This window comes from Oncorhynchus clarkii, chromosome 19 (genome assembly GCF_045791955.1).
Source record: "Oncorhynchus clarkii lewisi isolate Uvic-CL-2024 chromosome 19, UVic_Ocla_1.0, whole genome shotgun sequence".
Classification (NCBI taxonomy): Eukaryota; Metazoa; Chordata; class Actinopteri; order Salmoniformes; family Salmonidae; genus Oncorhynchus; species Oncorhynchus clarkii.
In genome coordinates this window covers 3,325,425-3,353,040 of record NC_092165.1, presented here as the reverse complement: position 1 = coordinate 3,353,040, position 27,616 = coordinate 3,325,425, and the positions used below count along the sequence as shown (strand labels likewise).

At 46.0% G+C, this 27,616-nt stretch overlaps 1 protein-coding gene across 4 annotated transcripts in view; it reads left to right on the top strand.

The window, feature by feature from the left end:
- LOC139374587 (lysine-specific demethylase 4C-like) overlaps positions 1 to 27,616 on the top strand; it is a 49,753-nt gene that overhangs the window by 4,078 nt on the left and 18,059 nt on the right. For all 4 annotated transcript variants that reach the window (XR_011627693.1, XR_011627694.1, XR_011627692.1 and 1 more), the window contains exons 2-17: positions 158 to 325; positions 1,148 to 1,323; positions 2,169 to 2,283; positions 2,876 to 3,069; positions 5,354 to 5,403; positions 5,661 to 5,764; positions 7,685 to 7,822; positions 8,572 to 8,762; positions 10,173 to 10,378; positions 11,439 to 14,173; positions 16,266 to 16,380; positions 20,835 to 21,016; positions 21,489 to 21,741; positions 22,866 to 22,942; positions 25,745 to 25,800; positions 27,184 to 27,292. Coding sequence is in view for 1 of the 4 variants with exons in the window: in XM_071115602.1 (XP_070971703.1) it covers positions 182 to 325; positions 1,148 to 1,323; positions 2,169 to 2,283; positions 2,876 to 3,069; positions 5,354 to 5,403; positions 5,661 to 5,764; positions 7,685 to 7,822; positions 8,572 to 8,762; positions 10,173 to 10,378; positions 11,439 to 14,173; positions 16,266 to 16,380; positions 20,835 to 21,016; positions 21,489 to 21,741; positions 22,866 to 22,942; positions 25,745 to 25,800; positions 27,184 to 27,292 (4,845 nt within the window). In the remaining 3 variants the exon portion in view is untranslated. The remainder of the gene's footprint in view (positions 1 to 157; positions 326 to 1,147; positions 1,324 to 2,168; positions 2,284 to 2,875; positions 3,070 to 5,353; positions 5,404 to 5,660; positions 5,765 to 7,684; positions 7,823 to 8,571; positions 8,763 to 10,172; positions 10,379 to 11,438; positions 14,174 to 16,265; positions 16,381 to 20,834; positions 21,017 to 21,488; positions 21,742 to 22,865; positions 22,943 to 25,744; positions 25,801 to 27,183; positions 27,293 to 27,616) is intronic.

Below are 27,616 nucleotides of genomic sequence, written 5' to 3'. Positions count from 1 at the left end.
TTTCTCTGTCAAGGCTTCCCTCTTAGTTAACAGAACATATTACTGTCATGACATTCTAATGAGGAGTAACTGTTTCTCTGTCAAGGCTTCCCTCTTAGTTAACAGAACGTATTACTGTCATGACATTCTAATGAGGAGTAACTGTTTCTCTGTCAAGGCTTCCTCTGTGTGAGCAGGCAGGATGGCAGGGGCGGAGGTCTACGGCCCCGTTAACCCCTCCTGCAAGATCATGACCTTCAGGCCCACCGTGGAGGAGTTCAGAGACTTCAACCAGTACCTGGCCTACATGGAGGCCCAGGGGGCGCACCGTGCTGGCCTCGCCAAGGTGGGTGTGTGTGCCTGAGAGTAGGACTGGAAGTGTGTTTGGTGTGTGTCTGTTCAGGAAAGATGAGAGAACAACCTGTGTGTGTGTGTGCTTGTCTGAGTGTAATTTGGGGATTATCACCCTCTACCTGTCTCCAGGTGATAACCCCCCCCTCTCTCTCCTCTACCTGTCTCCAGGTGATAACCCCCCCTCTCTCTCCTCTACCTGTCTCCAGGTGATAACCCCCTCTCTCTCTCTCCTCTACCTGTCTCCAGGTGATAACCCCCCCTCTCTCTCCTCTACCTGTCTCCAGGTGATAACCCCCTCTCTCTCTCTCCTCTACCTGTCTCCAGGTGATAACCCCCCCTCTCTCTCCTCTACCTGTCTCCAGGTGATAACCCCCCCTCTCTCTCCTCTACCTGTCTCCAGGTGATAACCCCCTCTCTCTCTCTCCTCTACCTGTCTCCAGGTGATAACCCCCTCTCTCTCTCCTCTACCTGTCTCCAGGTGATAACCCCCTCACTCTCTCCTCTACCTGTCTCCAGGTGATAACCCCCTCTCTCTCTCCTCTACCTGTCTCCAGGTGATAACCCCCTCTCTCTCTCCTCTACCTGTCTCCAGGTGATAACCCCCCTCTCCTCTACCTGTCTCCAGGTGATAACCCCCCCTCTCCTCTACCTGTCTCCAGGTGATAACCCCCCCCCCCCCTCTCTCTCTCCTCTACCTGTCTCCAGGTGATAACCCCCCCCTCTCTCTCCTCTACCTGTCTCCAGGTGATAACCCCCTCCTCTCTCCTCTCCCTGTCTCCAGGTGATAACCCCTCTCTCCTCTACCTGTCTCCAGGTGATTCCTCCTAAGGGCTGGCGTCCTCGGTGTAGCTATGATGATATTGATGACCTGGTGATCCATGCTCCTATCCAGCAGATGGTTGCTGGCCAGTCAGGCCTGTTCACTCAGTTCAACATCCAGAAGAAACCGCTCAGCGTTAAGGAGTTCAGACGCCTCGCCAACAGTGACAAGTCAGTAACTACACACACGCACGCACGCACACACACACACACACACAGACACACAGACGTTCAGACGCCTCACCAACAGTGACAAGTCAGTAACTACACACACACACAAACACACACACACACACACAGATGTTCAGACGCCTAGCCAACAGTGACAAGTCAGTAACTACACACACACACACAGAAGTTCAGACGCCTAGCCAACAGTGACAAGTCAGTAACTACACACACACACACACACACACACACACACAGAAGTTCAGTTATAACATAGATCTTCTACCTCTCCAGATACTGTACTCCCTCTACCTGAACTGTGTTATATTTAGTATAGTAGTTATAACATAGATCTTCTACCTCTCCAGATATTGTACATAGATCTACCTCTCCAGATATTGTACTCTACCTGAACTATGTGTTATATTTAGTATAGTAGTTATAACATAGATCTTCTACCTCTCCAGATACTGTACTCCCTCTACCTGAACTGTGTTATATTTAGTATAGTAGTTATAACATAGATCTTCTACCTCTCCAGATACTGTACTCCCCGCTACCTGAACTATGTGTCATATTTAGTATAGGAGTTATAACATAGATCTTCTACCTCTCCAGATACTGTACTCCCCGCTACCTGAACTATGTGTTATATTTAGTATAGTAGTTATAACATAGATCTTCTACCTCTCCAGATACTGTACTCCCGCTACCTGAACTATGTGTCATATTTAGTATAGGAGTTATAACATAGATCTTCTACCTCTCCAGATACTGTACTCCCCGCTACCTGAACTATGTGTCATATTTAGTATAGGAGTTATAACATAGATCTTCTACCTCTCCAGATATTGTACTCCCCGCTACCTGAACTATGAGGACCTGGAGAGGAAGTACTGGAAGAACCTGACCTTCGTATCTCCCATATATGGAGCTGACGTCCCCGGGAGCCTCTATGACGAGGTAGATGTCTCAGGACTCATAGAATATCAGTCTCTCTCTCCTCTCTCTGTCACTCATCACCGATCATCAGGATCACTGTCATTTCACTCCCTGTATATTCCTTTCTAGTCATCCCAACTTCTCCTCTGTCCTGGTGCAGGGTGAAGTATAGAGGAGTGGAATATCTGACACCGCAACTCTATCTTGTTGTTTCTCTCCCTTCTGTCTCATCTAATTCTCTCTCTCCTCTCTCCTCCTCTCTCTCTTCTGTCTTTCATCTAATTCTCTCTTCTCCTCTCGCCTCCTCTCTCCCTTCTGTCTTTCATCTAATTCTCTCTCCTCCTCTCACCTCCTCTCTCCCTTCTGTCTTTCATCTAATTCTCTCTCCTCCTCTCGCCTCCTCTCTCCCTTCTGTCTTTCATCTAATTATCTCTCCTCTCGCCTCCTCTCTCCCTTCTGTCTTTCATCTAATTCTCTCTCCTCCTCTCGCCTCCTCTCTCCCTTCTCTCTCCTCTAATTCCCTCTCCTCCTCTGTCTCTCCTCTCTCCTCCTCTGTCTCTCCTCTCTCCCCCTCTCTCCTCCTCCTCTCCCCCTCTCTCCTCGTCTCCTGTAGGGTATAGAGGAGTGGAACATCGGCCACCTCAACTCCATCCTGGATGTGATTGAAGAGGACTGTGGTGTTTCTATCCAGGGGGTGAACACACCCTACCTGTACTTCGGCATGTGGAAGACCAGCTTCTCCTGGCACACTGAAGACATGGATCTTTATAGCATCAACTACCTGCACTTTGGAGAGCCCAAGTCCTGGTAGGGGGGTACTGTTATTTACTAGCATGGTGTCGCTCAGGCAAACTGAGAGGCGGGGTTAGAGGGAGAGATGGGTAGGAAGGGAGAGGGGAATGACTTCTTTCCACCTCCCTCTCTCCCTGTTTCCACCTCCCTCTCTCCCCCTTTCCACCTCCCTCTCTCCCTCTTTCCACCTCCCTCTCTCCCTCTTTCCACCTCCCTCTCTCCCTCTTTCCACCTCCCTCTCTCCCTCTTTCCACCTCCCTCTCTCCCTCTTTCCACCTCCCTCTCTCCCTCTTTCCACCTCCCTCTCTCCCTCTTTCCACCTCCCTCTCTCCCTCTTTCCACCTCCCTCTCTCCCTCTTTCCACCTCCCTCTCTCCCTCTTTCCACCTCCCTCTCTCCCTCTTTCCACCTCCCTCTCTCCCTCTTTCCACCTCCCTCTTTCCACCTCCCTCTCTCCCTCTTTCCACCTCCCTCTCTCCCTCTTTCCACCTCCCTCTTTCCACCTCCCTCTCTCCCTCTTTCCACCTCCCTCTTTCCACCTCCCTCTCTCCCTCTTTCCACCTCCCTCTCTCCCTCTTTCCACCTCCCTCTCTCCCTCTTTCCACCTCCCTCTCTCCCTCTTTCCACCTCCCTCTCTCCCTCTTTCCACCTCCCTCTCTCCCTCTTTCGACCTCCCTCTCTCCCTCTTTCCACCTCCCTCTCTCCCTCTTTCGACCTCCCTCTCTCCCTCTTTCCACCTCCCTCTCTCCCTCTTTCCACCTCCCTCTCTCCCTCTTTCCACCTCCCTCTCTCCCTCTTTCCACCTCCCTCTCTCCCTCTTTCCACCTCCCTCTCTCCCTCTTTCCACCTCCCTCTCTCCCTCTTTCCACCTCCCTCTCTCCCTCTTTCCACCTCCCTCTCTCCCTGTTTCCACCTCCCTCTCTCCCTGTTTCCACCTCCCTCTCTCCCTGTTTCCACCTCCCTCTCTCCCTCTTTCCACCTCCCTCTCTCCCTCTTTCCACCTCCCTCTCTCCCTCTTTCCACCTCCCTCTCTCCCTCTTTCCACCTCCCTCTCTCCCTCTTTCCACCTCCCTCTCTCCCTCTTTCCACCTCCCTCTTTCCCTCTTTCCACCTCCCTCTCTCCCTCTTTCCACCTCCCTCTCTCCCTCTTTCCACCTCCCTCTCTCCCTCTTTCCACCTCCCTCTCTCCCTCTTTCCACCTCCCTCTCTCCCTCTTTCCACCTCCCTCTCTCCCTCTTTCCACCTCCCTCTCTCCCCCTTTCCACCTCCCTCTCTCCCCCTTTCCACCTCCCTCTCTCCCTCTTTCCACCTCCCTCTCTCCCTCTTTCCACCTCCCTCTCTCCCCCTTTCCACCTCCCTCTCTCCCTCTTTCCACCTCCCTCTCTCCCTCTTTCCACCTCCCTCTCTCCCTCTTTCCACCTCCCTCTCTCCCTGTTTCCACCTCATTCTCTCCCTCTTTCCACCTCCCTCTCTCTCTCTTTCCATCTCCCCCTTTCCACCTCCCTCTCCCCCTCTTTCCATCTCCCCCTCTTTCCACCTCCCCCTTTCCACCTCCCTCTCTCCCTCTTTCCACCTCCCTCTCCCTCTCTCCCTCCCTCAGTCTCCCCATCTTTCTCTTCCCTGGAGGTATACTGCTGTTCATTAGAGCAGGAAGCCCTGCAACACACATGGTTCTCACCTCTCCCCACTTAGACACATTTCCCTGGAGGGGAGGACCACCAAGAAGCTCTTCTCTCAACCCCTCCTCACCTCTCCCACTCCTGGGGCAGTCCTCCCTCTCCCCTTACACTCACATACACACACACCCTTACCTCAGACTGATAGTTGAATATGGGGCTTCTGATGGGGGAGAAGAGGTGTAATGGAATGCCTAAGAACCCTGAGGGAGTTATACAGAGTTCTACAGAGTTCTATTAGAGTTCTATTAGAGTTCTATTAGAGTTCTACAGAGTTCTACAGAGTTCCATGTCAGGAACTTTAGAATATGTATAATTCCAAGGCTCACCACTAGGGGCCAGTATTGTCAGTGTAGAGGATGACACATCTAAACAGTTTGTCTCCCTCTACACACCTACCCATACACTAGTTTACTATTCACCTTCTGTGTTAACCTGACAAACATTGTCTCTGTCTACAGGTATATTAACATTAGACACATTGTCTATATTAACAGACACATTGTCTCTGTCTACAGGTATATTAACATTAGACACATTGTCTCTCTACAGGTATATTAACATTAGACACATTGTCTCTGTCTACAGGTATATTAACATCAGACACATTGTCTCTGTCTACAGGTATGCCATCCCCCCTGAGCATGGGAAGAGACTGGAGAGACTGGCTACAGGTAATCTTAGTTTAACTAGATGAAATATTAAGTTTAAAAAAGTAGAACACTTAGGCAGCGTTTAGACAGGCAGCCCAATTCTGGTCTTTTGACAATAACTGGGCTGCCTGTCTAAACGCGGTCTTAGGAGGATAGACCTAAATTCTTGTACCCAAAAGCACTGTGTTGACTCTGTCAATCAATCTAACAGTCTCTCCATGTTGTGTGTGTGTGTGTGTGTGTGTGTGTGTGTGTGTGTGTGGTTTTTTTTTTTCCAGGTTTCTTCCCCAACGGGTTTAAAGGGTGTGAGGCTTTTCTCCGTCACAAGATGACCCTGATCTCCCCTTCTATCCTGAAGAAGTACAGCATCCCCTTCGACAAGGTGAGACAAACTGACTGTCTTAACTGTCACTTTTTAAAACCCTTTCATCTCAACTGTCACTTTTTAAAAGCCTTTCATCTTAATTAACTGTCACTTTTTAAAACCCTTTCATCTTAACTGTCACTTTTTAAAAGCCTTTCATCTCAACTGTCACTTTTTAAAAGCCTTTCATCTCAACTGTCACTTTTTAAAAGCCTTTCATCTCAACTGTCACTTTTTAAAAGCCTTTCATCTCAACTGTCACTTTTTAAAAGCCTTTCATCTCAACTGTCACTTTTTAAAACCCTTTCATCTCAACTGTCACTTTTTAAAAGCCTTTCATCTTAATTAACTGTCACTTTTTAAAACCCTTTAATCTTAACTGTCACTTTTTAAAAGCCTTTCATCTCAACTGTCACTTTTTAAAAGCCTTTCATCTCAACTGTCACTTTTTAAAACCCTTTCATCTCAACTGTCACTTTTTAAAAGCCTTTCATCTCAACTGTCACTTTTTAAAACACTTTCATCTCAACTGTCACTTTTTAAAACACTTTCATCTCAACTGTCACTTTTTAAAAGCCTTTCATCTGAATTAACTGTCACTTTTTAAAACCCTTTCATCTCAACTGTCACTTTTTAAAAGCCTTTCATCTCAACTGTCACTTTTTAAAAGCCTTTCATCTCAACTGTCACTTTTTAAAACACTTTCATCTCAACTGTCACTTTTTAAAACACTTTCATCTCAACTGTCACTTTTTAAAAGCCTTTCATCTTAATTAACTGTCACTTTTTAAAACCCTTTCATCTTAACTGTCACTTTTTAAAAGCCTTTCATCTCAACTGTCACTTTTTAAAAGCCTTTCATCTCAACTGTCACTTTTTAAAAGACTTTCATCTCAACTGTCACTTTTTAAAAGCCTTTCATCTCAACTGTCACTTTTTAAAAGCCTTTCATCTCAACTGTCACTTTTTAAAAGCCTTTCATCTCAACTGTCACTTTTTAAAAGCCTTTCATCTCAACTGTCACTTTTTAAAAGCCTTTCATCTCAACTGTTGCTACAACATAGTGTAGAAGTGTGTTCTAACACTATCACCAACCTGCCTTCTAGTCATCTGTACCAACATTACAACAGCTCTTCACTTTAGTTGATTGTCTTTATGTATTGACTGGTTGTATTGACTGGTTGTATATAGTCTTACAGTTTACTGCTGAGAACCCTAACCTGGTCGTCATTAGGATACGTTAACTATCCTGAGATACCTAACCTGGTCGTCATTAGGATACGTTAACTATCCTGAGATACTGTCTGGACCTGGTCGTCATTATGATACGTTAACTATCCTGAGATACCTAACCTGGTCGTCATTATGATACGTTAACTATCCTGAGATACTGTCTGGACCTGGTCGTCATTATGATACGTTAACTATCCTGAGATACCTAACCTGGTCGTCATTACGATACGTTAACTATCCTGAGATACCTAACCTGGTCGTCATTATGATACGTTAACTATCCTGAGATACCTAACCTGGTCGTCATTATGATACGTTAACTATCCTGAGAACCCTAACCTGGTCGTCATTATGATACGTTAACTATCCTGAGATACCTAACCTGGTCGTCATTACGATACGTTAACTATCCTGAGATACCTAACCTGGTCGTCATTAGGATACGTTAACTATCCTGAGATACCTAACCTGGTCGTCATTACGATACGTTAACTATCCTGAGATACTGTCTGGACCTGGTCGTCATTAGGAGAGAGGTTGTGTATATGTGAGGCTGATACGTTGACTAGATTAACACAAGTGATCCTGCCGACAGCAGTGTGGGAGATTCTCTTTTCTGTCAAGGGATCTCAATGGGGACAAATTGATAGAGGAAATTTGCCAATGGTTTTGTCCTCAATAACCCCCCCCCCCCCCCCTCTCCAGATCACCCAGGAGGCAGGCGAGTTTATGATCACCTTTCCCTATGGCTACCACGCTGGCTTCAACCACGGCTTCAACTGTGCCGAGTCGACCAACTTCGCCAGCGTCCGATGGATCGACTACGGCAAGGTGGCCACTCAGGTAAGATGAAGAGAACACCACACTGTTTACTCAGAACTGTTTCTGTTGTGTGTATTTCCACGTGGAACCAGGGACCCCTCCAGAACTATGGTCAGTACCTCTGGGGGGGAGGCAGTACTTCTGGGTCTCAGGGCAGGTGATGTCACTTTCACAATGGAAGTTTCTAGCACACACAGCTAACAAGCTAGACATTCTACTTTCCCTACGCACACAGCTAACAAGCTAGAGATTCTACTTCCCCCTGGACACACACAGCTAACAAGCTAGAGATTCTACTTCCCCTACACACACAGCTAACAAGCTAGAGATTCTACTTCCTCCTGGACACACAGCTAACAAGCTAGAGATTCTAGTATGCTAGTCTGGTTCCTAACCCTCCTCCTTTCCTCCCCTAGTCTCCATTTGTGGAGAGGTTCCACACTAAATAGTATGCTAGTCTGGTTCCTAACCCCCCTCCCTACCTCTCTAGTCTCCTTTTGTGGAGAGATTCCACACTAAATAGTATGCTAAGTCCCTTCTCCCCTCCTCCCTACCTCTCTAGTCTCCATTTGTGGAGAGGTTCCATACTAAATAGTATGCTAAGTCCCTTCTCCCCTCCTCCCTACCTCTCTAGTCTCCATTTGTGGAGAGGTTCCACACTAAATAGTATGCTAAGTCCCTTCTCCCCTCCTCCCTACCTCTCTAGTCTCCATTTGTGGAGAGGTTCCATACTAAATCGTATGCTAAGTCCCTTCTCCCCTCCTCCCTAGTGTACATGCAGTAAAGACATGGTGAAGATCAGCATGGATCCCTTTGTGAAGTGGTTCCAGCCGGACCGCTATGCTGTGTGGAAGCTGGGGAAAGACTCCTGTCCTCTGGACCACACCCGAGCCACGCCCGCCACCACCCCAGAACTGCAGAACTGGCTTCAGCGCAGCCGGGTCAAGACCCCTGTGAACAGGTATGAGGATGGAGGGAGAGAGGAGGAGTATGGGGATGGAGGGAGGTAGGGGTGTGGGAGGAGGAGGAGGAGGAGGGGGATGGAAGGGTGAGGGAGGAGGAGGAGGGGGATGGGGAGGGAGGGGTGTGGGAGGAGGGGGATGGAAGGGTGAGGGAGGAGGAGGGGGATGGGGAGGGAGGGAGGAGGAGGATGGGGATGGAGGGAGGGAGGGAGGATGGGGATGGAGGGAGGGAGGGAGGAGGAGGATGGGGATGGAGGGAGGGAGGGAGGAAGATGATGGGGATGGAGGAGGAGGGAGGAGGGGTGTGGAGGGAGGAGTTTGGATGGGGATGGATGGATGGGTGGAGGGAGGGGTGTGGGAGGAGGATGGGGATGGAGGGGTGTGGGAGGAGGAGGATGGGGATGGAGGGGTGTGGGTGGATGGGGATGGAGGGGTGTGGGAGGAGGATGGGGAGGGAGGGGTGTGGGAAGAGGAGGAAGGATGGGGATGGAGGAGTGTGGGAGGAGGAGGAGTTTGGATGGGGATGGAGGGGTGTGGGAGGAGGAGGATGGGGAGGGAGGGAGGGGTGTGGGAGGAGTTTGGATAGAGGAGGGAGGAGTTTGGATGGGGATGGATGGGTGTGGGAGGAGGGAGGAGTTTGGATGGGGATGGAGGGGTGTGGGAGGGGGATGGGGATGGAGGGGTGTGGGAGGAGGAGGGCGGAGTTTGGATGGGGATGGAGAGGTGTGGGAGGAGGAGGGAGAAGTTTGGATGGGATGGAGGGGTGTGGGAAGAGCAGGGAGGGAGGGGTGTGGAAGGATGGGGATGGATGGGTGTGGGAGGAGGAGGATGGGGATGGAGGGGTGTGGGAGGAGGAGGGCGGAGTTTGGATGGGGATGGAGAGGTGTGGGAGGAGGAGGGCGGAGTTTGGATGGGGATGGAGAGGTGTGGGAGGAGGAGGGAGGAGGAGGGAGGAGTTTGGATGGGATGGAGGGGTGTGGGAGGAGCAGGGAGGGAGGGGTGTGGAAGGATGGGGATGGATGGGTGTGGGAGGAGGAGGATGTGGAGGTGTGGGAGGAGGAGGGATGAGTTTGGAGGGGTGTGGGAGGAGGAAGGAAGAGTTTGGATGGGGAGGGAGGGAGGGAGGGAGGGGTGTGGGAGGAGGAGGGATGAGTTTGAATGGGGAGGGAGGGGTGTGGGAGGAGTTTGGATGGGGATGGAGGGGTGTGGGAGGAGGAGGGAGGAGTTTGGAAGTGTGTGTGAACATGCATTGAATATATATATATATATATATATTAATATACTTCCAAACTCCTCCCTCCTCCTCCCACACCCCTATCCCCATCCAAATATATATATATTTATATATATTTTAAATTGTTCTGAATAAGTGGCATGTCAAAGAGATGCTAAATGTGTCCGCTTTACAGCAGCCTCTCACACCCACGGACCAGATCCAAGCGCCTGAGGACCAGCGAGGAGCCTGTCGCCTTGGAAGGGTGCTCTGTCCTGGGAAGGAGGAGGGGCCTCGGAGGCACCCTGGGTCCCAAGGTCCGGAGAGGCTGCAGGGCTGGGGAGGATGAGGACGATGAGGAGGAAGGAGAGGATCAGACTGAGAATACACTCCGGCTCCCTGGTAAGAGATTAGTTGATTTGATTCTGAATGATTTATTGATCGATGGTAAGAGATCCTATTAAATGACTAGAGGGGCTATGTCATGAACCTTCGACGTTCCACAATGGGGTGAAAATGTCAGCCATATTGGTCAGGGAGAAATCCAAACCAGTCTAATTGGAATGAATGGCAGTAGAGGCATAATTCTGCGACTTAAAATAAAACTAAGGTGTGTGATATATCAGAAATTGTGCAATAGAATTATTGTCAACCTAAAATATTGTCCAAAAAAATGAATGGGAACCATTTGTCTAAAACAGTCTGGCTAACTAACAGATATACAGTGCAGACGAAATTCGTTAACTTCGTTATTTTACACCATGTCTTATAAACAGCACTGGGAAAGCGTGGTTGACCAACTTCCTGACCAAAATGGCTGCCCTTTATCCCATCATAAGAAGGTTCATGTCCATTCTAGAATTGTAATTCCTAATTCTATGGGTAACTCATCATAAGAAGGTTCATGTCCATTCTAGTATTGTAATTCCTAATTCTATGGGTAACCCATCATAAGCAGGTTCATGTCCATTCTAGAATTATAATTCCTAATTCTATGGTTAACTATGGGTAACTCATCATAAGCAGGTTCATGTCCATTCTATAATTGTAATTCCTAATTCTATGGCAAACCCATCATAAGCAGGTTCATGTCCATTCTAGTATTGTAATTCCTAATTCTATGGGTAACCCATCATAAGCAGGTTCATGTCCATTATAGAATTGTAATTCATAATTCTATGCGTAACCCATCATAAGCAGGTTCATGTCCATTCTAGAATTGTAATTCATAATTCTATGCGTAACCCATCATAAGCAGGTTCATGTCCATTCTAGAATTGTAATTCCTAATTCTATGCGTTAGAAATCCAAACGGACCCAAGCCTTTTTCTTCTGTTATATCTTCTGGATTCGAGTCCATGTAGACTAATATTTTATCATTCAAATGTTGTTGTTTTTTGACCATCTCAAATGTTTTTTTTTTATCTGAGAGTGGATTTTCTGTTGTGTCTCTGTTCCACAGGTCCTTGTCGGCAGATGTGTGTGGTGAAAGTCAACAGAATGGAAGTGGAGAGTGACCGGTTGGCCTTCCCCTGTCCTCCTGAACCTCTGCGCCCCTCGTCTTTCCCCTCTCTCTCTTCCGACTTCTCTTCTCGCCCCTCTCCCTCTCTGACCCCTGTCTCAGTGGACACCACAGAACAAGGGACAGGGGCGGGGACTCACCCTTCACCCCATCTGCATCCCACTAACCCCCCACAGAACCCCTCAGGGTCAGAGTTCGCAGAGGTCATTAAAGGACCCCATCAGAGGTCCGAGGCTGCCCCAACACCTGCCCGATCAGAAAGAAGAGAAATCCCCGGAGGACCGTTTAAGTCAGTATGTATAGAATCGACACCACTGGGACAGGTCCCCGAGGACTGCTCTGTGGATGTCCACCCCTCTCCAGACCCTTTACGGACCAGGTTACCTTCCCCCAGAACGGTGCACCCGACTGGGGCTCAGGGGTGTACGGACTTGGCCTGTGGCCCTGGAGCTTTTCAATCAAGTTCTTCTTGCGTAGAGAAGTCGTCTTTTAACCTAACCTCAACCCTAGCCCCCGGCACTGAGTATAAAATGGATACGTGTCAAGGTACTGCGGCTAATACTACTACTACTACACACAGCAGTCACACCTCTGAAAGCAAAACACCAGCACTTTACAATGACATTTACACGAATACTGACTCCGGGTCCAGAGGACCTGTTATTTCCAGCTCTAGTTTTGGTCCGGGTCCAGCTAAATTGTTCAGGTGTAGTGAAAAAAACTGCACTCCCGTTGAAAACCGTTCCTCTCTCCCTATGTGTACTACACACAACCGTGTCCCCATACAAAACCCTTCCCTTCTTCCGCGGTGTAGTTTACGAGACCGTTGCCCTCCTCTCCTCCAGAGGAACAACGGGGTGGACATGCCCTTCCTCACTCCAGAACTGTCTGGAGAGACGAGGTTCTGCCCGCCCCTGCCGCCCGTTCTCACCCAGGAGATGCCCTCCCTCACACTCGCCGTCAGCGGAGGTCACGCCGAGATCAAAGGTCAGAGGTCGTCGTCCTCCTCCTCGACTGGCCGACACGGTGGTGCTCTAACCTTACCGGATTTGCCGGGCAGTCACCCGGTCCTCGCCCCCGTGCTCCGACGCGAGACACCCACGACCCTCTCGCCAGGAACGGAAACGTTAACGGACGAGGTGTGCGAGGTGGAGTTGGTGTCAAAGAAGTCGGAGGAAGAGGATTTTCGACCGTTAGCGCCTTACAGAGACTGGCGCTTGGGTTCTACTGAAGACCACCATAGACCAGAGCTGGATTTACAGTTAGCGGCTTACGTGGCTAATGCAACTAGCGATGCTCGGCCCAAAATGGCCGCCTCTGATCACAAAATGGCCCCCTCTCGGCACTCTGGTCCAACTGAAGACCACCACCATAGGCCAGAGCTGGAGTTACAGGTAGCAGCTTACGCGGCTAGTGCAACCAGCGACGCTCAACCCGAAATGGACACCTCTCTGCACAAAATGGCCGCCGACGCTTCCCATCTAGAAGCACTACCAATCCAAACATTGTCTGAGGCAGTGCTGACCACCGAGAACCACTGTAGTCGAACCTCCGCGGAGACCCATGCTAGCAATAATAACCACATGCTCTGTGACGTTACACTACTGCCAACGCAGAAAATCCAGAAACACGGGTCCTCGACGGCAACTGCAGCAGTATCCATGGACTCTGACTCAGAAGGATCCTCTCAAAGAGACAATGTATTTAGAGACTCCAGCACTAAGGGTTTATATCTAGCTAGCACCAGTTTGACTTCTAAAGATAAGTTGGCACACTCTTCTGAGCTGAGTGAATTAAATGACCATTCAGCAACAGCACAACACCAACACAACCATGACCAAACTCCACACTCAAACATGGATGCCGTTTGTAGTTCGCAAAATGTGGAATCCATTTGTAGTTCCCAAAACGTGGATTCCATTTGTAGTTCCCAAAACGTGGATTCCATTTGTAGTTCCCAAAACGTGGATTCCATTTGTAGTTCCCAAAACGTGAATTCCATTTGTATTTCTCGAAACGTGGACTCTGTTTGTAGTTCCCAAAGTCTCTACCTGGAGCCCAAACCTTTCTCAGACGGCATCTGGAAGAACCTCAACTCCCAGAGTCCTGCGGTGCTCATCGAGAGCCTCCACCACCCGGAGCTCCCCGCCGACTATACCCACGATGCACTACCTTACACCATGTGGACCGAGCCGCAGTGCAAAGAGGTCACGGACCTCGATCACGAAACTGAGACGGACGACCAGGACCCGGAGGGACATGGGGATGGGCCTCTCACCTGGGCCCAGCTGGAGTCCACCTCTCTGGGGTCGGCCGGTGTCGGGGAGCCCCTGGGCCTCTGTGGAGACTTTGAGCTCCAGAGAGGGGAGGTGGAGGCAGCGGAAGCCCTAGCTCTGTGCAGGGAACTCGGGGTGGAGAGGGAGGCCGAGGGGGCTCTAGAACCTGACCCTCCCGAATCGCCCTTGGAGGAGAGACCGGGGGAAGGGGAAGTGTCAGATATGGAAGAGGGAGATTCGGAGGATGAGGGGCAGAGCAGCACGAGGGAAGAGAGTAGTAGTGAGTCATCGGAAGGAGAGGCTGAAGAAGAGGAGGAGGAAGGGGAGGAAGACTATGATAATGATTTGAGCGACTTTGAGTGTGGCGACTCGGGGCTGGAACCTGGAGAGGTTTGCACTGTGCGTATGGCTGCTGAGACACACAAACACGATAAAGCACACACACACATACGATAACACACACACATATGATAACACACACACATACGATAACACACACACATACGATAACACACACACATACGATAACACACACACATACGATAACACACACACATACGATAACACACACACATACGATAACACACACACATACGATAACACACACACATACGATAACACACACACATACGATAACACACACACGTACGATAACACACACATACGATAACACACACACACACACACACATACGATAACACACACACATACGATAACACACACACACATACGATAACACACACACATACGATAACACACACACACACACACGATAACACACACACACACACATACGATAACACACACACATGCGATAACACACACACACACACACACATACAACAACACACACATACGATAACACACACACATACGATAACACACACACACATACACATACGATAACACACATACAACAACACACACACATACAACAACACACACACATACGATAACACACACACATACGATAACACACACACATACGAATACACACACACACACACATATACGATAACACACACACATACGATAACACACACACACACATACGATAACACACACACACACACACACACATACGATAACACACACACACACACACATACGATAACACACACACATACGATAACACACACACACACACACATACGATAACACACACATACGATAACACACACACACACACACACATACGATAACACACACACATACGTTAACACACACACACACACACATACGATAACACACACACACACACACGATAACACACACATACGATAACACACACACACACATACGATAACACACACACATACGATAACACACACACACACATACGATAACACACACACATACGATAACACACACACACATACGATAACACACACACATACGATAACACACACACACACACACACACACATACGATAACACACACACATACGATAACACACACACACACATACGATAACACACACACATACGATAACACACACATACGATAACACACACACATACGATAACACACACACACACACATACGATAACACACACACACACACACATACGATAGATAACACACACTGTGGAAAATGCCCATTTCAATCCTTCTGATTATCTTTTCAACACCATGTTAAAAATATATAGATTTAATCCAAGACTGGTTTTATTATGCGTTTCAGAAATGTACCAATGACATTAGTTCCCTCGTTTAGCTGCACGGTGACCGTAGTTTTGTCCTAATTGGCACCCTGTTCCCTATATAGGGCATTAATTTTGAACAGGGGCTTAGTCAAAATATCCCTATTGGGGCCCCAGTCAAAATATCCCTATTGGGGCCCTAGTCAAAATATCCCTATTGGGGCCCCTAGTCAAAATATCCCTATTGGGGCCCCTAGTCAAAATATCCCTATTGGGGCCCCTAGTCAAAATATCCCTATTGGGGCCCCTGTCAAAATATCCCTATTGGGGCCCCTGTCAAAATATCCATATTGGGGCCCCTGTCAAAATATCCCTATTGGGGCCCTAGTCAAAATATCCCTATTGGGGCCCCTAGTCAAAATATCCCTATTGGGGCCCCTGTCAAAATATCCCTATTGGGGCCCCGGTCAAAATATCCCTATTGGGGCCCCTGTCAAAATATCCCTATTGGGGCCCCTGTCAAAATATCCCTATTGGGGCACCTGTCAAAAGATCCCTATTGGGGCCCCGGTCAAAATATCCCTATTGGGGCCCCGGTCAAAATATCCCTATGGGCCCTAGCCAATTTACTCCCCTATGGGCCCTGGTGAATTTGGTGCACTATGGGCCCCGGTCACCTTTAAACTTTGAACCCTCAGTGTGACCCCTGACCACTGTTCTCTTCCAGTACCCTGCTGCACCACACACACACACACCAACGACATTTGACCCCCTGTCTTTCCCAGTACCCTGCTGCACCACACACACACACACACACCAATGACATTTGACCCCCTGTCTTTCCCAGTACCCTGCTGCTCCGCTGGTGAAGAGAACCAGTAAGAGCTGGCGTCGCCCTCTGAGGAAGCCCACCGCCCGGGCCGTGCCCTCCACTGTCAAACAACAGGCTGTCAGTGATGACGGTAGGCACTCACACACACACACACACACACACACTCTCACTCTCACACTCACACTCACACTCACACTCACACTCACTCTCTCACACACACACACACACACAGGGAAGGTTTTTGATGACGTTAGGTTTACCGATGAGTTTAGCCTCAGGAATGCTAGCCACATTCTTTAACATTGTTACCTGCATAGAAGCAACTTCTAACTGTTTTACTTCCTTATGAACGACTCCCACTCTTTAACATTGTTACCTGCATAGAAGCAACTTCAAACTGTTTTACTTCCTTATGAACGTCTCCCACTCTTTAACATTGTTACCTGCATAGAAGCAACTTCAAACTGTTTTACTTCCTTATGAACGACTCCCACTCTTTAACATTGTTACCTGGATAGAAGCAACTTCAAACTGTTTTACTTCCTTATGAACGACTCCCACTCTTTAACATTGTTACCTGCATAGAAGCAACTTCAAACTGTTTTACTTCCTTATGAACGACTCCCACTCTTTAACATTGTTACCTGCATAGAAGCAACTTCAAACTGTTTTACTTCCTTATGAACGACTCCCACTCTTTAACATTGTTACCTGGATAGAAGCAACTTCAAACTGTTTTACTTCCTTATGAACGACTCCCACTCTTTAACATTGTTACCTGGATAGAAGCAACATCAAACTGTTTTACTTCCTTATGAACGACTCCCACTCTTTAACATTGTTACCTGCATAGAAGCAACATCAAACTGTTTTACTTCCTTATGAACGACCCTTTTAAGAACAACTGACATTAATATGTCCATTCATTAACTGTCCATTGACAGGTTTTTTACAAATATTTTTATTGGACCTTATACACAGTTCTTAAAACAGATTATTATATAGAGTAAGCATCCTACAGAAGTCAAGATTACAATATTAAACCACACCCCCGAAACAGATTATTATATAGAGTAAGCATCCTACAGAAGTCAAGATTACAATATTAAGCCACACCCCCGAAACAGATTATTATATAGAGTAAGCATCCTACAGAAGTCAAGATTACAATATTAAGCCACACCCCCGAAATAGATTATTATATAGAGTAAGCATCCTACAGAAGTCAAGATTACAATATTAAGCCACACCCCCGAAACAGATTATTATATAGAGTAAGCATCCTACATAAATCAAGATTACAATATTAAGCCACACCCCCGAAACAAACTAACAAACTAAACCCAACATATGATATTAAAACCCAACAGTCCCTGTTAGTCCATTAACAGTGTTAATATGTTATATTTAACCCAACAGTCCCTGTTAGTCCATTAACAGTGTTAATATGTTATGTTTAACCCAACAGTCCCTGTTAGTCCATTAACAGTGTTAATATGTTATGTTTAACCCAACAGTCCCTGTTAGTCCATTAACAGTGTTAACATATGATATTAAAACCCAACAGTCCCTGTTAGTCCATTAACAGTGTTAATATGTTATATTTAACCCAACAGTCCCTGTTAGTCCATTAACAGTGTTAATATGTTATATTTAACCCAACATTCCCTGTTAGTCCATTAACAGTGTTAATATGTTATATTAAAACCCAACAGTCCCTGTTAGTCCATTAACAGTGTTAATATGTTATATTTAACCCAACAGTCCCTGTTAGTCCATTAACAGTGTTAATATGTTATATGTAACCCAACATTCCCTGTTAGTCCATTAACAGTGTTAATATGTTATATTTAACCGTTATTTAACCCAACAGTCCCTGTTAGTCCATTAACAGTGTTAATATGTTATATGTAACCCAACAGTCCCTGTTAGTCCATTAACAGTGTTAATATGTTATATTTAACCCAACAGTCCCTGTTAGTCCATTAACAGTGTTAATATGTTATATGTAACCCAACAGTCCCTGTTAGTCCATTAACAGTGTTAATATGTTATATTTAACCCAACATTCCCTGTTAGTCCATTAACAGTGTTAATATGTTATATTTAACCCAACATTCCCTGTTAGTCCATTAACAGTGTTAATATGTTATATTAAAACCCAACAGTCCCTGTTAGTCCATTAACAGTGTTAATATGTTATATTTAACCCAACAGTCCCTGTTAGTCCATTAACAGTGTTAATATGTTATATTTAACCGTTATTTAACCCAACATTCCCTGTTAGTCCATTAACAGTGTTAATATGTTATGTTTAACCCAACAGTCCCTGTTAGTCCATTAACAGTGTTAATATGTTATATTTAACCCAACATTCCCTGTTAGTCCATTAACAGTGTTAATATGTTATATGTAACCCAACAGTCCCTGTTAGTCCATTAACAGTAATATGTTATATTTAACCCAACAGTCCCTGATAGTCCATTAACAGTGTTAATATGTTATATTTAACCCAACAGTCCCTGTTAGTCCATTAACAGTGTTAATATGTTATATTTAACCCAACATTCCCTGTTAGTCCATTAACAGTGTTAATATGTTATATGTAACCCAACATTCCCTGTTAGTCCATTAACAGTGTTAATATGTTATATTTAACCCAACAGTCCCTGTTAGTCCATTAACAGTGTTAATATGTTATATGTAACCCAACATTCCCTGTTAGTCCATTAACAGTGTTAATATGTTATATGTAACCCAACATTCCCTGTTAGTCCATTAACAGTGTTAATATTTAGATTTTCAAGGACGACCTGAAGTCCCGTACAAACATGATAAAGTACAGTGACTAGATACAGTGACTAGATACAGTGACTAGATACAGTGACTAGATACAGTGACTAGATACAGTGACTAGATACAGTGGCTAGATACAGTGACTAGATACAGTGACTAGATACAGTGACTAGATACAGTGACTAGATACAGTGACTACAAACATAAAGTACAGTGACTAGATACAGTGACTAGATACAGTGACTAGATACAGTGACTAGATACATCATGGGGGACAAGAAGGAAATCAAATATTTGGTGAAATAATTTCGACTACCCCAAAACAGCTACAACAAACGATCCAGAATGACTACCCCAAAACAGCTACAACAAACGATCCAGAATGACTACCCCAAAACAGCTACAACAAACGATCCAGAATGACTACCCCAAAACAGCTACAACAAACGATCCAGAATGACTACCCCAAAACAGCTATAACAAACGATCCAGAATGACTACCCAGAACAACCCAGAATGACAACTCCAAACAACCCAGAATGACAACCCCAAACAACCCAGAATGACAACCCCAAACAACCCCAAACGACCCAGAATGACAACCCCAAACGACCCAGAATGACAACCCCAAACAACCCCAAACGACCCAGAATGACAACCCCAAACAACCCAGAATGACAACCCCAAACGACCCAGAACGACCCAGAATGACAACCCAGAACGACCCAGAATGACAACCCCAAACAACCCAGAACGACCCAGAATGACAACTGTAAGTCTCTCTGGATAAGAGAGTCTGTTAAATGACTCCCTACTGTCAGTCTCTCTGAATAAGAGTCTGCTAAATGACTCCCTAATGTCAGTCTCTCTGAATAAGAGAGTCTGCTAAATGACTCCCTAATGTCAGTCTCTCTGGATAAGAGAGTCTGCTAAATTACTCCCTACTGTCAGTCTCTCTGGATAAGAGAGTCTGCTAAATGACTCCCTACTGTAAGTCTCTCTGGATAAGAGTCTGCTAAATGACTCCCTACTGTCAGTCTCTCTGGATAAGAGAGTCTGCTAAATGACTCCCTACTGTCAGTCTCTCTGGATAAGAGAGTCTGCTAAATGACTCCCTACTGTAAGTCTCTCTGGATAAGAGTCTGCTAAATGACTCCCTACTGTCAGTCTCTCTGGATAAGAGAGACTGATCGGCTATGAAAAGCCAACTGACATTTACTCCTGAGGTGCTGACCTGTTGCACCCTCGACATCCACTGTGATTATTATTATTTGACCCTGCTGGTAATTTATGAACATTTGAACATCTTGGCCATGTTCTGTTATAATCTCCACCCGGCACAGCCAGAAGAGGCCACCCCTCATAGCCTGGTTCCTCTCTAGGTTTCTTCCTAGGTTTTGGCCTTTCTAGGGAGTTTTTCCTAGCCACCGTGCTTCTACACCTGCATTGCTTGCTGTTTGGGGTTTTAGGCTGGGTTTCTGTACAGCACTTTGAGATATCAGCTGATGTACGAAGGGCTTTATAAATACATTTGATTTGATAAGAGAGTCTGCTAAATGACTCACTAAACGACTCACTACTGTCAGTCTCTGGAGAAGAGAGTCTGCTAAATGACTCACTAAACGACTCCCTACTGTCAGTCTCTGGAGAAGAGAGTCTGCTAAATGACTCACTAAACGACTCCCATGTAAACTGTTACTAAAAGCATCAGCATCAAGTCTGTTGGTTCAACAGTCGAGTTTCTTTAACTCCGTCACAGATCAGTCCCGTTTAATTTTTTTTACCCAGAACCCCCGGATGTGTCTTTGATGGAGGGGGAGGAGCAGGAGGCTGAGCCATGGGCTAAGCCCCTCCTCTTCCTGTGGCAGAACAGGAAGTGTTACTTCACGGCGGAGAGAGAGTACAACGCTAATGCAGCCAAGATGTTGCCGCACTGCGCTGTCTGCACACTGTTCATGCCCTACTACCAGGTACACACACACACACACACACACACACAGACAGACACAGAGACAGACACACACAGAGACAGACAGACAGACACACACACACACACACAGAGACACACACACACACACACAGAGACACACACACACACACACAGAGACACACACTGTGTAGGAGGCGACTAGTTTCACTAACCGTTTTGACAGTCTACTCCTACAACCATGGACAAGCCACGCGACTGTCATCAACACTCCAGCACAGAGCCATATCATTACCTCAAACTCTCCTTCTAATCTGTCTCCGCCCCCCCCCCCAGCCTGAGGACAGAGACACACAGAGACACACACTGTGTAGGAGGCGACTAGTTTCAGTAACCGTTTTGACAGTCTACTCCTACAACCATGGACAAGCCACGCGACTGTCATCAACACTCCAGCACAGAGCCATATCACTACCTCAAACTCTCCTTCTAATCTGTCTCCCCCCCCCCCCCAGCCTGAGGACAGAGCTGACCGCCTCAAGCCCGTCCCCTCCTCCCCTCTCCCCTCCTCCCCTCCCCCGTCTCCCACCGCCTCCAGGACTAGAGGAGGACCAGGGGGTCTGAGGAGGAGCAAGCCCCTGCTACCAGAGATCTGTTTCAGCTACAGGGAGCAGACGTGCCCCCCTACCCCCACCAACGCCCTGCTGCAGGAGGACGGCACCAGCCCGCTGATCACCTGTCAGGGGTGCTGTCTACAGGTTCACGCTAGTGAGTAGGGAGAGAAGGGGGTGGAGGGAAGGGTGTGCGTGTGCTCCATGTTCCGAGCTCTGGTGGAAAAAGTTCACTGAGTACAAAGCTTGCGTGTCTCTCTCTCTCTCCTCTCTCCTCTCTCCTCTCTCTCTCCTCTCTCTCTCTCTCCTCTCTCTCCTCTCTCTCTCCTCTCTCTCTCTCTCTCGTTACTTGTATTTCTCTCGTCAGCTTGTGGATTGTTTCGTCTCACTACACACATCCTGTACAACTTTTCCTGACAATACCACACACACACACACACACAGGAAGATATGGTATGGTGTGTCTGTTATTTCAACCTTTGAAAGGACTGTCTGTTTTGGTTCGATGATGAATAGAAGATGATTGGAGAAGGGAAAGTACACACACACAGACACACGCACTCACACACACACACACACAGACACACACAGACACGCACTCAGACACACAGACAGACACTCTTTCGTGTCCTGTCTCCATACCATCTGTGCCACAGACTGGTTAGCATAGCCTGTTAGTGAGTGATGCTGATCCAACGTGTCATGTTAATGCAATCCTGTCATTATGAATGTTCTCTTTCTGGCAGTCTGTATTGTATATGGAATGTTCTCTTTCTGACAGTCTGTATTGTAGTGCATATGGAATGTTCTCTTTCTGGCAGTCTGTATTGAATATGGAATGTTCTCTTTCTGGCAGTCTGTATTGAATATGGAATGTTCTCTTTCTGGCAGTCTGTATTGAATATGGAATGTTCTCTTTCTGGCAGTCTGTATTGAATATGGAATGTTCTCTTTCTGGCAGTCTGTATTGAATATGGAATGTTCTCTTTCTGGCAGTCTGTATTGTAGTGAATATGGAACGTTCTCTTTCTGGCAGTCTGTATTGAATATGGAATGTTCTCTTTCTGGCAGTCTGTATTGAATATGGAATGTTCTCTTTCTGGCAGTCTGTATTGTAGTGAATACGGAACATTCTATTTTCAGCAGTTACTATTTCCTCTGACTGAACATGTGGTCTTCCCCATGTAGACTGTGTTAGAGGAGATAGGATCTGTTGCGACGGGATAATGTGTGGTTGCGTTCTGTGTTTTTATGCTCCTGTCCTGTATCGTCACCCGCTAGGTTGCTATGGCGTTGCCGCCGATGATGTCAGCGAGGACTGGTCATGTGATCGCTGTGCGGACGGAACCTTGACGGCTGTAAGTAGCCGATCAGATTTGTTTCTTCTTTATGACGTCACTCTAATACACATATGTCAGAGTCAAGGCCCGCGGGCCACATCCGGCCCGCAAGAAGGTTTTTTACGGCCCCTGGGATGATCTTGATTTATTATTAGAACCGGCCCGCAGCAAGCCGGCAGCCCGCAGATCTTTTACACGCACCAATACTACATTTCCCACAATGCAAAGGTGACGCACCGAGCAGTAGGCTGCTTCATTTCAATATTTATTGGCACAGCAGTCGTCAGCATCACAGTAAAATTAACTTTCAGATACCCATCAAAAATGGCAAAACGGAAGGTGGATACTGAGAACCGGGGGTTTCAAACAAGGTGGGAGTCGGAGTATATGTTCACGAAGGTAGCTGGAAAACCTGTGTGTCTTCTGTGTGGAGAAAGTGTGGCGGTACTGAAAGAGTATAATCTGAGACGACATTATGAAACGAAACACGCGGACAAAAACAAGAATATGGACATGGAACAAAGGCTACAAAAGGCAGAGGAATTAAAACGAGGCCTCAAATCTCGACAGGCTCTGTTCAAAAAAGCCAAATCACAAGGCCAGGCTGCTGTCAAGGCCAGTTTTATTTTGGCAGAAGAGATCGCTAAATCAGCCCGGCCATTTACGGAGGGGGATTTCATCAAAAACTGCATGATTAAAGTTTGTGACGAAGTTTGCCCAGAAAAAAGGCAACTCTTTTTAAATGTGAGTCTGAGCAGAAACACCATTGCCGAGAGAGTAGACCAGTTGTCCATCAATCTAAAAGAGCAGCTTGTGAAAAAGGGAAAAGATTTTATTGCATATTCCTTGGCTGTGGATGAGAGCACCGACATTTCTGACATTGCCCAGTTGTCAATTTTCATCCGCGGAGTGGACTCCAACCTAAGCGTGACAGAGGAGTTTTTGGCTTTACGTCCTATGCATGGCACAACTACGGGGCATGATTTGTATGAAGAGGTGTCAAGATGTGTAAATGAGATGGAGCTGCCTTGGGAAAAACTTGTGGGTTTGACAACCGACGGAGCACCTGCGATGTGTGGACACAGGAGCGGACTGGTGGCGAAGATACGGGAAAAGATGCAAGAGGAAAACGCGACAGGTGAGCTGACAGCTTATCATTGTATCATACACCAGGAAGCGTTGTGCGGTAAAGCCTTGAAAATGGAGCATGTAATGAGCATCATCACGCGCACAGTTAACTTTATCAGAGCCAAAGGTTTGAATCACCGCCAGTTCAAGGCATTTCTGACGGAGTTAGAAACGGAGCATGGTGATTTGCCTTATCACACAGAGGTGCGATGGCTAAGCCAGGGAAAGGTGCTTCAAAGATGTTTCGAGCTTCGTGAGGAGATTTGTCTGTTCTTGGACAGCAAAGGGAAAGACACAACACAACTCCGAGACGAAATGTTTCTGTGTGAAATGGCTTTTCTGTGTGACATTACGAGTCATCTGAATGCAATAAACTTGCAGCTGCAGGGTCGGGATCGTGTCATCTCTGATATGTACAGTACAGTGAAGGCATTTAAAACCAAACTGACTCTGTGGGAGACGCAGATGCGGAAAGAAAATTTGAGCCACTTTCCCAGCTGCCAGACCATGAAAGAGAAGCTCTCTACCAGTGCGTTCCCGAGCACACAGTTGGCTGATAAAATAGGTATGCTTGCCGCTGACTTTCGACGCCGATTTGCTGACTTTGAAGCACAAAAAAGCAGGTTGGAACTGCTCGGTAACCCATTTGCTGTTGACGTGGAAAGCTCACCACCAAACCTCCAAATGGAGTTGATTGACCTCCAATGCAATGATGCACTGAGGGCAAAATATGCGGCAGTGGGTGCTGCGGAGTTCGCCCGTTTCCTCCCCGGCACAATGCCCCAGCTGCGCATCCAGGCTGCTCAAACGTTGTCTATGTTTGGCAGCACATACCTGTGTGAACAACTGTTTTCTTTGATGAACCTGAACAAAACATCACACAGAAGTCGACTTACTGCTGAACACCTCCACTCAATTCTGAGGATTTCTTCAGCTCAGAGCCTTACCCCGAACATTGATGAACTTGTGGAAAAGATGGGACACCACCAAGTATCACCCTCAACCTCAAACAAGTGAACATTACTGTGCAATCACATATTTAGAGTTTTTACTCAGTTCAAGTTTAAAAGTTAAAATTTAATATTTGTTTTCACTGCATGTTACTTCTCCTTAAACAAAGTGTTGTTTTTGATTAATAGATTTTTGCACTTTATTTTTTTGTATTTCAATCCAATTATATTTTAAAAATATTTCAGTTGAGTGGATGATAGAAAATTGCTATTATTGTTTTTTCTTTGAAGTAAATTTAGCCCACTTTTGCTAAAATAGAAAATATAGTCTACTGATGGTGCCTTGAATACCGGTTTCTTTCATTTAATGTTCATGTTATGGGGATATTTATATAAAGGAAATTTGTCTTTTGTGTCTGTTGAAAATTAAAGATTACTGACAGAGCCATAAGAAAATATTGCTTTATTTATCTGATCATATTGTAATATATTTGTTAGGTTTTCAGTAGGTTCAATTAGGTTCACTAGACTATATGCGTCATTTAAAAATTTTTCAATGAACATTCGAACAGTCCGGCCCTCGTCTTGTAGCTGATTTTTTTATTTGGCCCTCCGTCCATTTGACTTTGACACCCCTGCTCTAATAGATGTTGTTGATTTTGATAAGTCTGTGAATATTTATTCATGATTGAAATGGGTGGATGTAATCTCCCTCTCCCTCTTCTTTCTCTCTCTTTCCCAGGAGTGTTGTTTGTGTAATCTGAGAGGAGGAGCTCTGAAGAAAACTACAGATGACAAGCAAGGACAATTTATTAATGGCCCGTTAGTTATTATGAATGGCCCGTTAGTTATTATGAATGGCCCGTTAGTTATTATGAATGGTCAGTTAATTATTATGAATGGCCCGTTAGTTATTATGAATGGCCAGTTAGTTATTATGAATGGCCAGTTAGTTATTATGAATGGCCAGTTAGTTATTATGAATGGCCCGTTAATTATTATGAATGGCCAGTTAGTTATTATGAATGGCCAGTTAGTTATTATGAATGGTCAGTTAATTATTATGAATGGCCAGTTAGTTATTATGAATGGCCCGTTAGGTTTTATGAATGGCCAGTTAGTTATTATGAATGGCCCGTTAGGTTTTATGAATGGCCAGTTAGTTATTATGAATTGCCCGTTAGTTATTATGAATGGCCAGTTAGTTATTATGAATGGCCCGCTAGTTATTATGAATGGCCCGTTAGTTATTATGAATGGCCCGTTAGTTATTATGAATGGTCAGTTAATTATTATGAATGGCCAGTTAGTTATTATGAATGGTCAGTTAATTATTATGAATGGCCAGTTAGTTATTATGAATGGCCCGTTAGGTTTTATGAATGGCCAGTTAGTTATTATGAATGGCCCGTTAGGTTTTATGAATGGCCAGTTAGTTATTATGAATGGCCCGTTAGTTATTATGAATGGCCAGTTAGTTATTATGAATGGCCCGTTAGTTATTATGAATGGTCAGTTAATTATTATGAATGGCCAGTTAGTTATTATGAATGGTCAGTTAATTATTATGAATGGCCAGTTAGTTATTATGAATGGCCCGTTAGGTTTTATGAATGGCCAGTTAGTTATTATGAATGGCCCGTTAGGTTTTATGAATGGCCAGTTAGTTATTATGAATGGCCCGTTAGTTATTATGAATGGCCAGTTAGTTATTATGAATGGCCCGTTAGTTATTGTGAATGGCCCGTTAGTTATTATGAATGGCCCGTTAGGTTTTATGAATGGCCCTTTAGTTATTATGAATGGCCCGTTAGTTATTATGAATGGCCCGTTAGGTTTTATGAATGGCCCTTTAGTTATTATGAATGGCCCGTTAGTTCCAGTAGATTTGTTTTGTGTCGTTAATGTGGTAAGGTCTGACTGTCTTTGTGGCGTTATTACGGTAAAGGTCTGACTGTCTTTGTGTGGTTAATACGGTAAAGGTCTGACTGTCTTTGTGTCGTTAATACGGTAAAGGTCTGACTGTCTTTGTGTCGTTAATACGGTAAAGGTCTGACTGTCTTTTTTTAGACACTTTTACAATTTTTTTCTATCTGTGCCTTTTTGAAGTTTCAATCCTTCTTGACTGTAATGTGATTTTGGGATAAAATAATGAAAGTGTGTGTTTTTGTGTGTGTGTAGGTGGGCCCACGTGATGTGTGCAGTAGCTCTGTCAGAGGTCTGGTTCAGGGATGAAGTCAGGAGGAGTCCCATTGATATCAGCAGGATACCCATGCAGAGATACAAACTGGTGAGAACACACACACACACACACACACACACACACACACACGCACACAGAGGAATTCCCAGGTCCTAGTAGAATAGTTATAATTAAGTGTTCAGTGGTAATTAAACCATGTGCCCCAATCAACAGTGGATAATGAGCTCCTGTGTGAGAGAGAATGGGTGTGCATGTGTCTACGTCTGTGTCTGTGTGTGTGTGATTTCAGTGATGAGTAGGGAGAGACTGAGGGTGGCGCTGACACACCTCTCTCTCCATGCAGTCGTTCGTTCATTCTTTCTTTCAGTTTGCTGACATTGGACCCCCCCCGCAACCCTACACATTCATAAT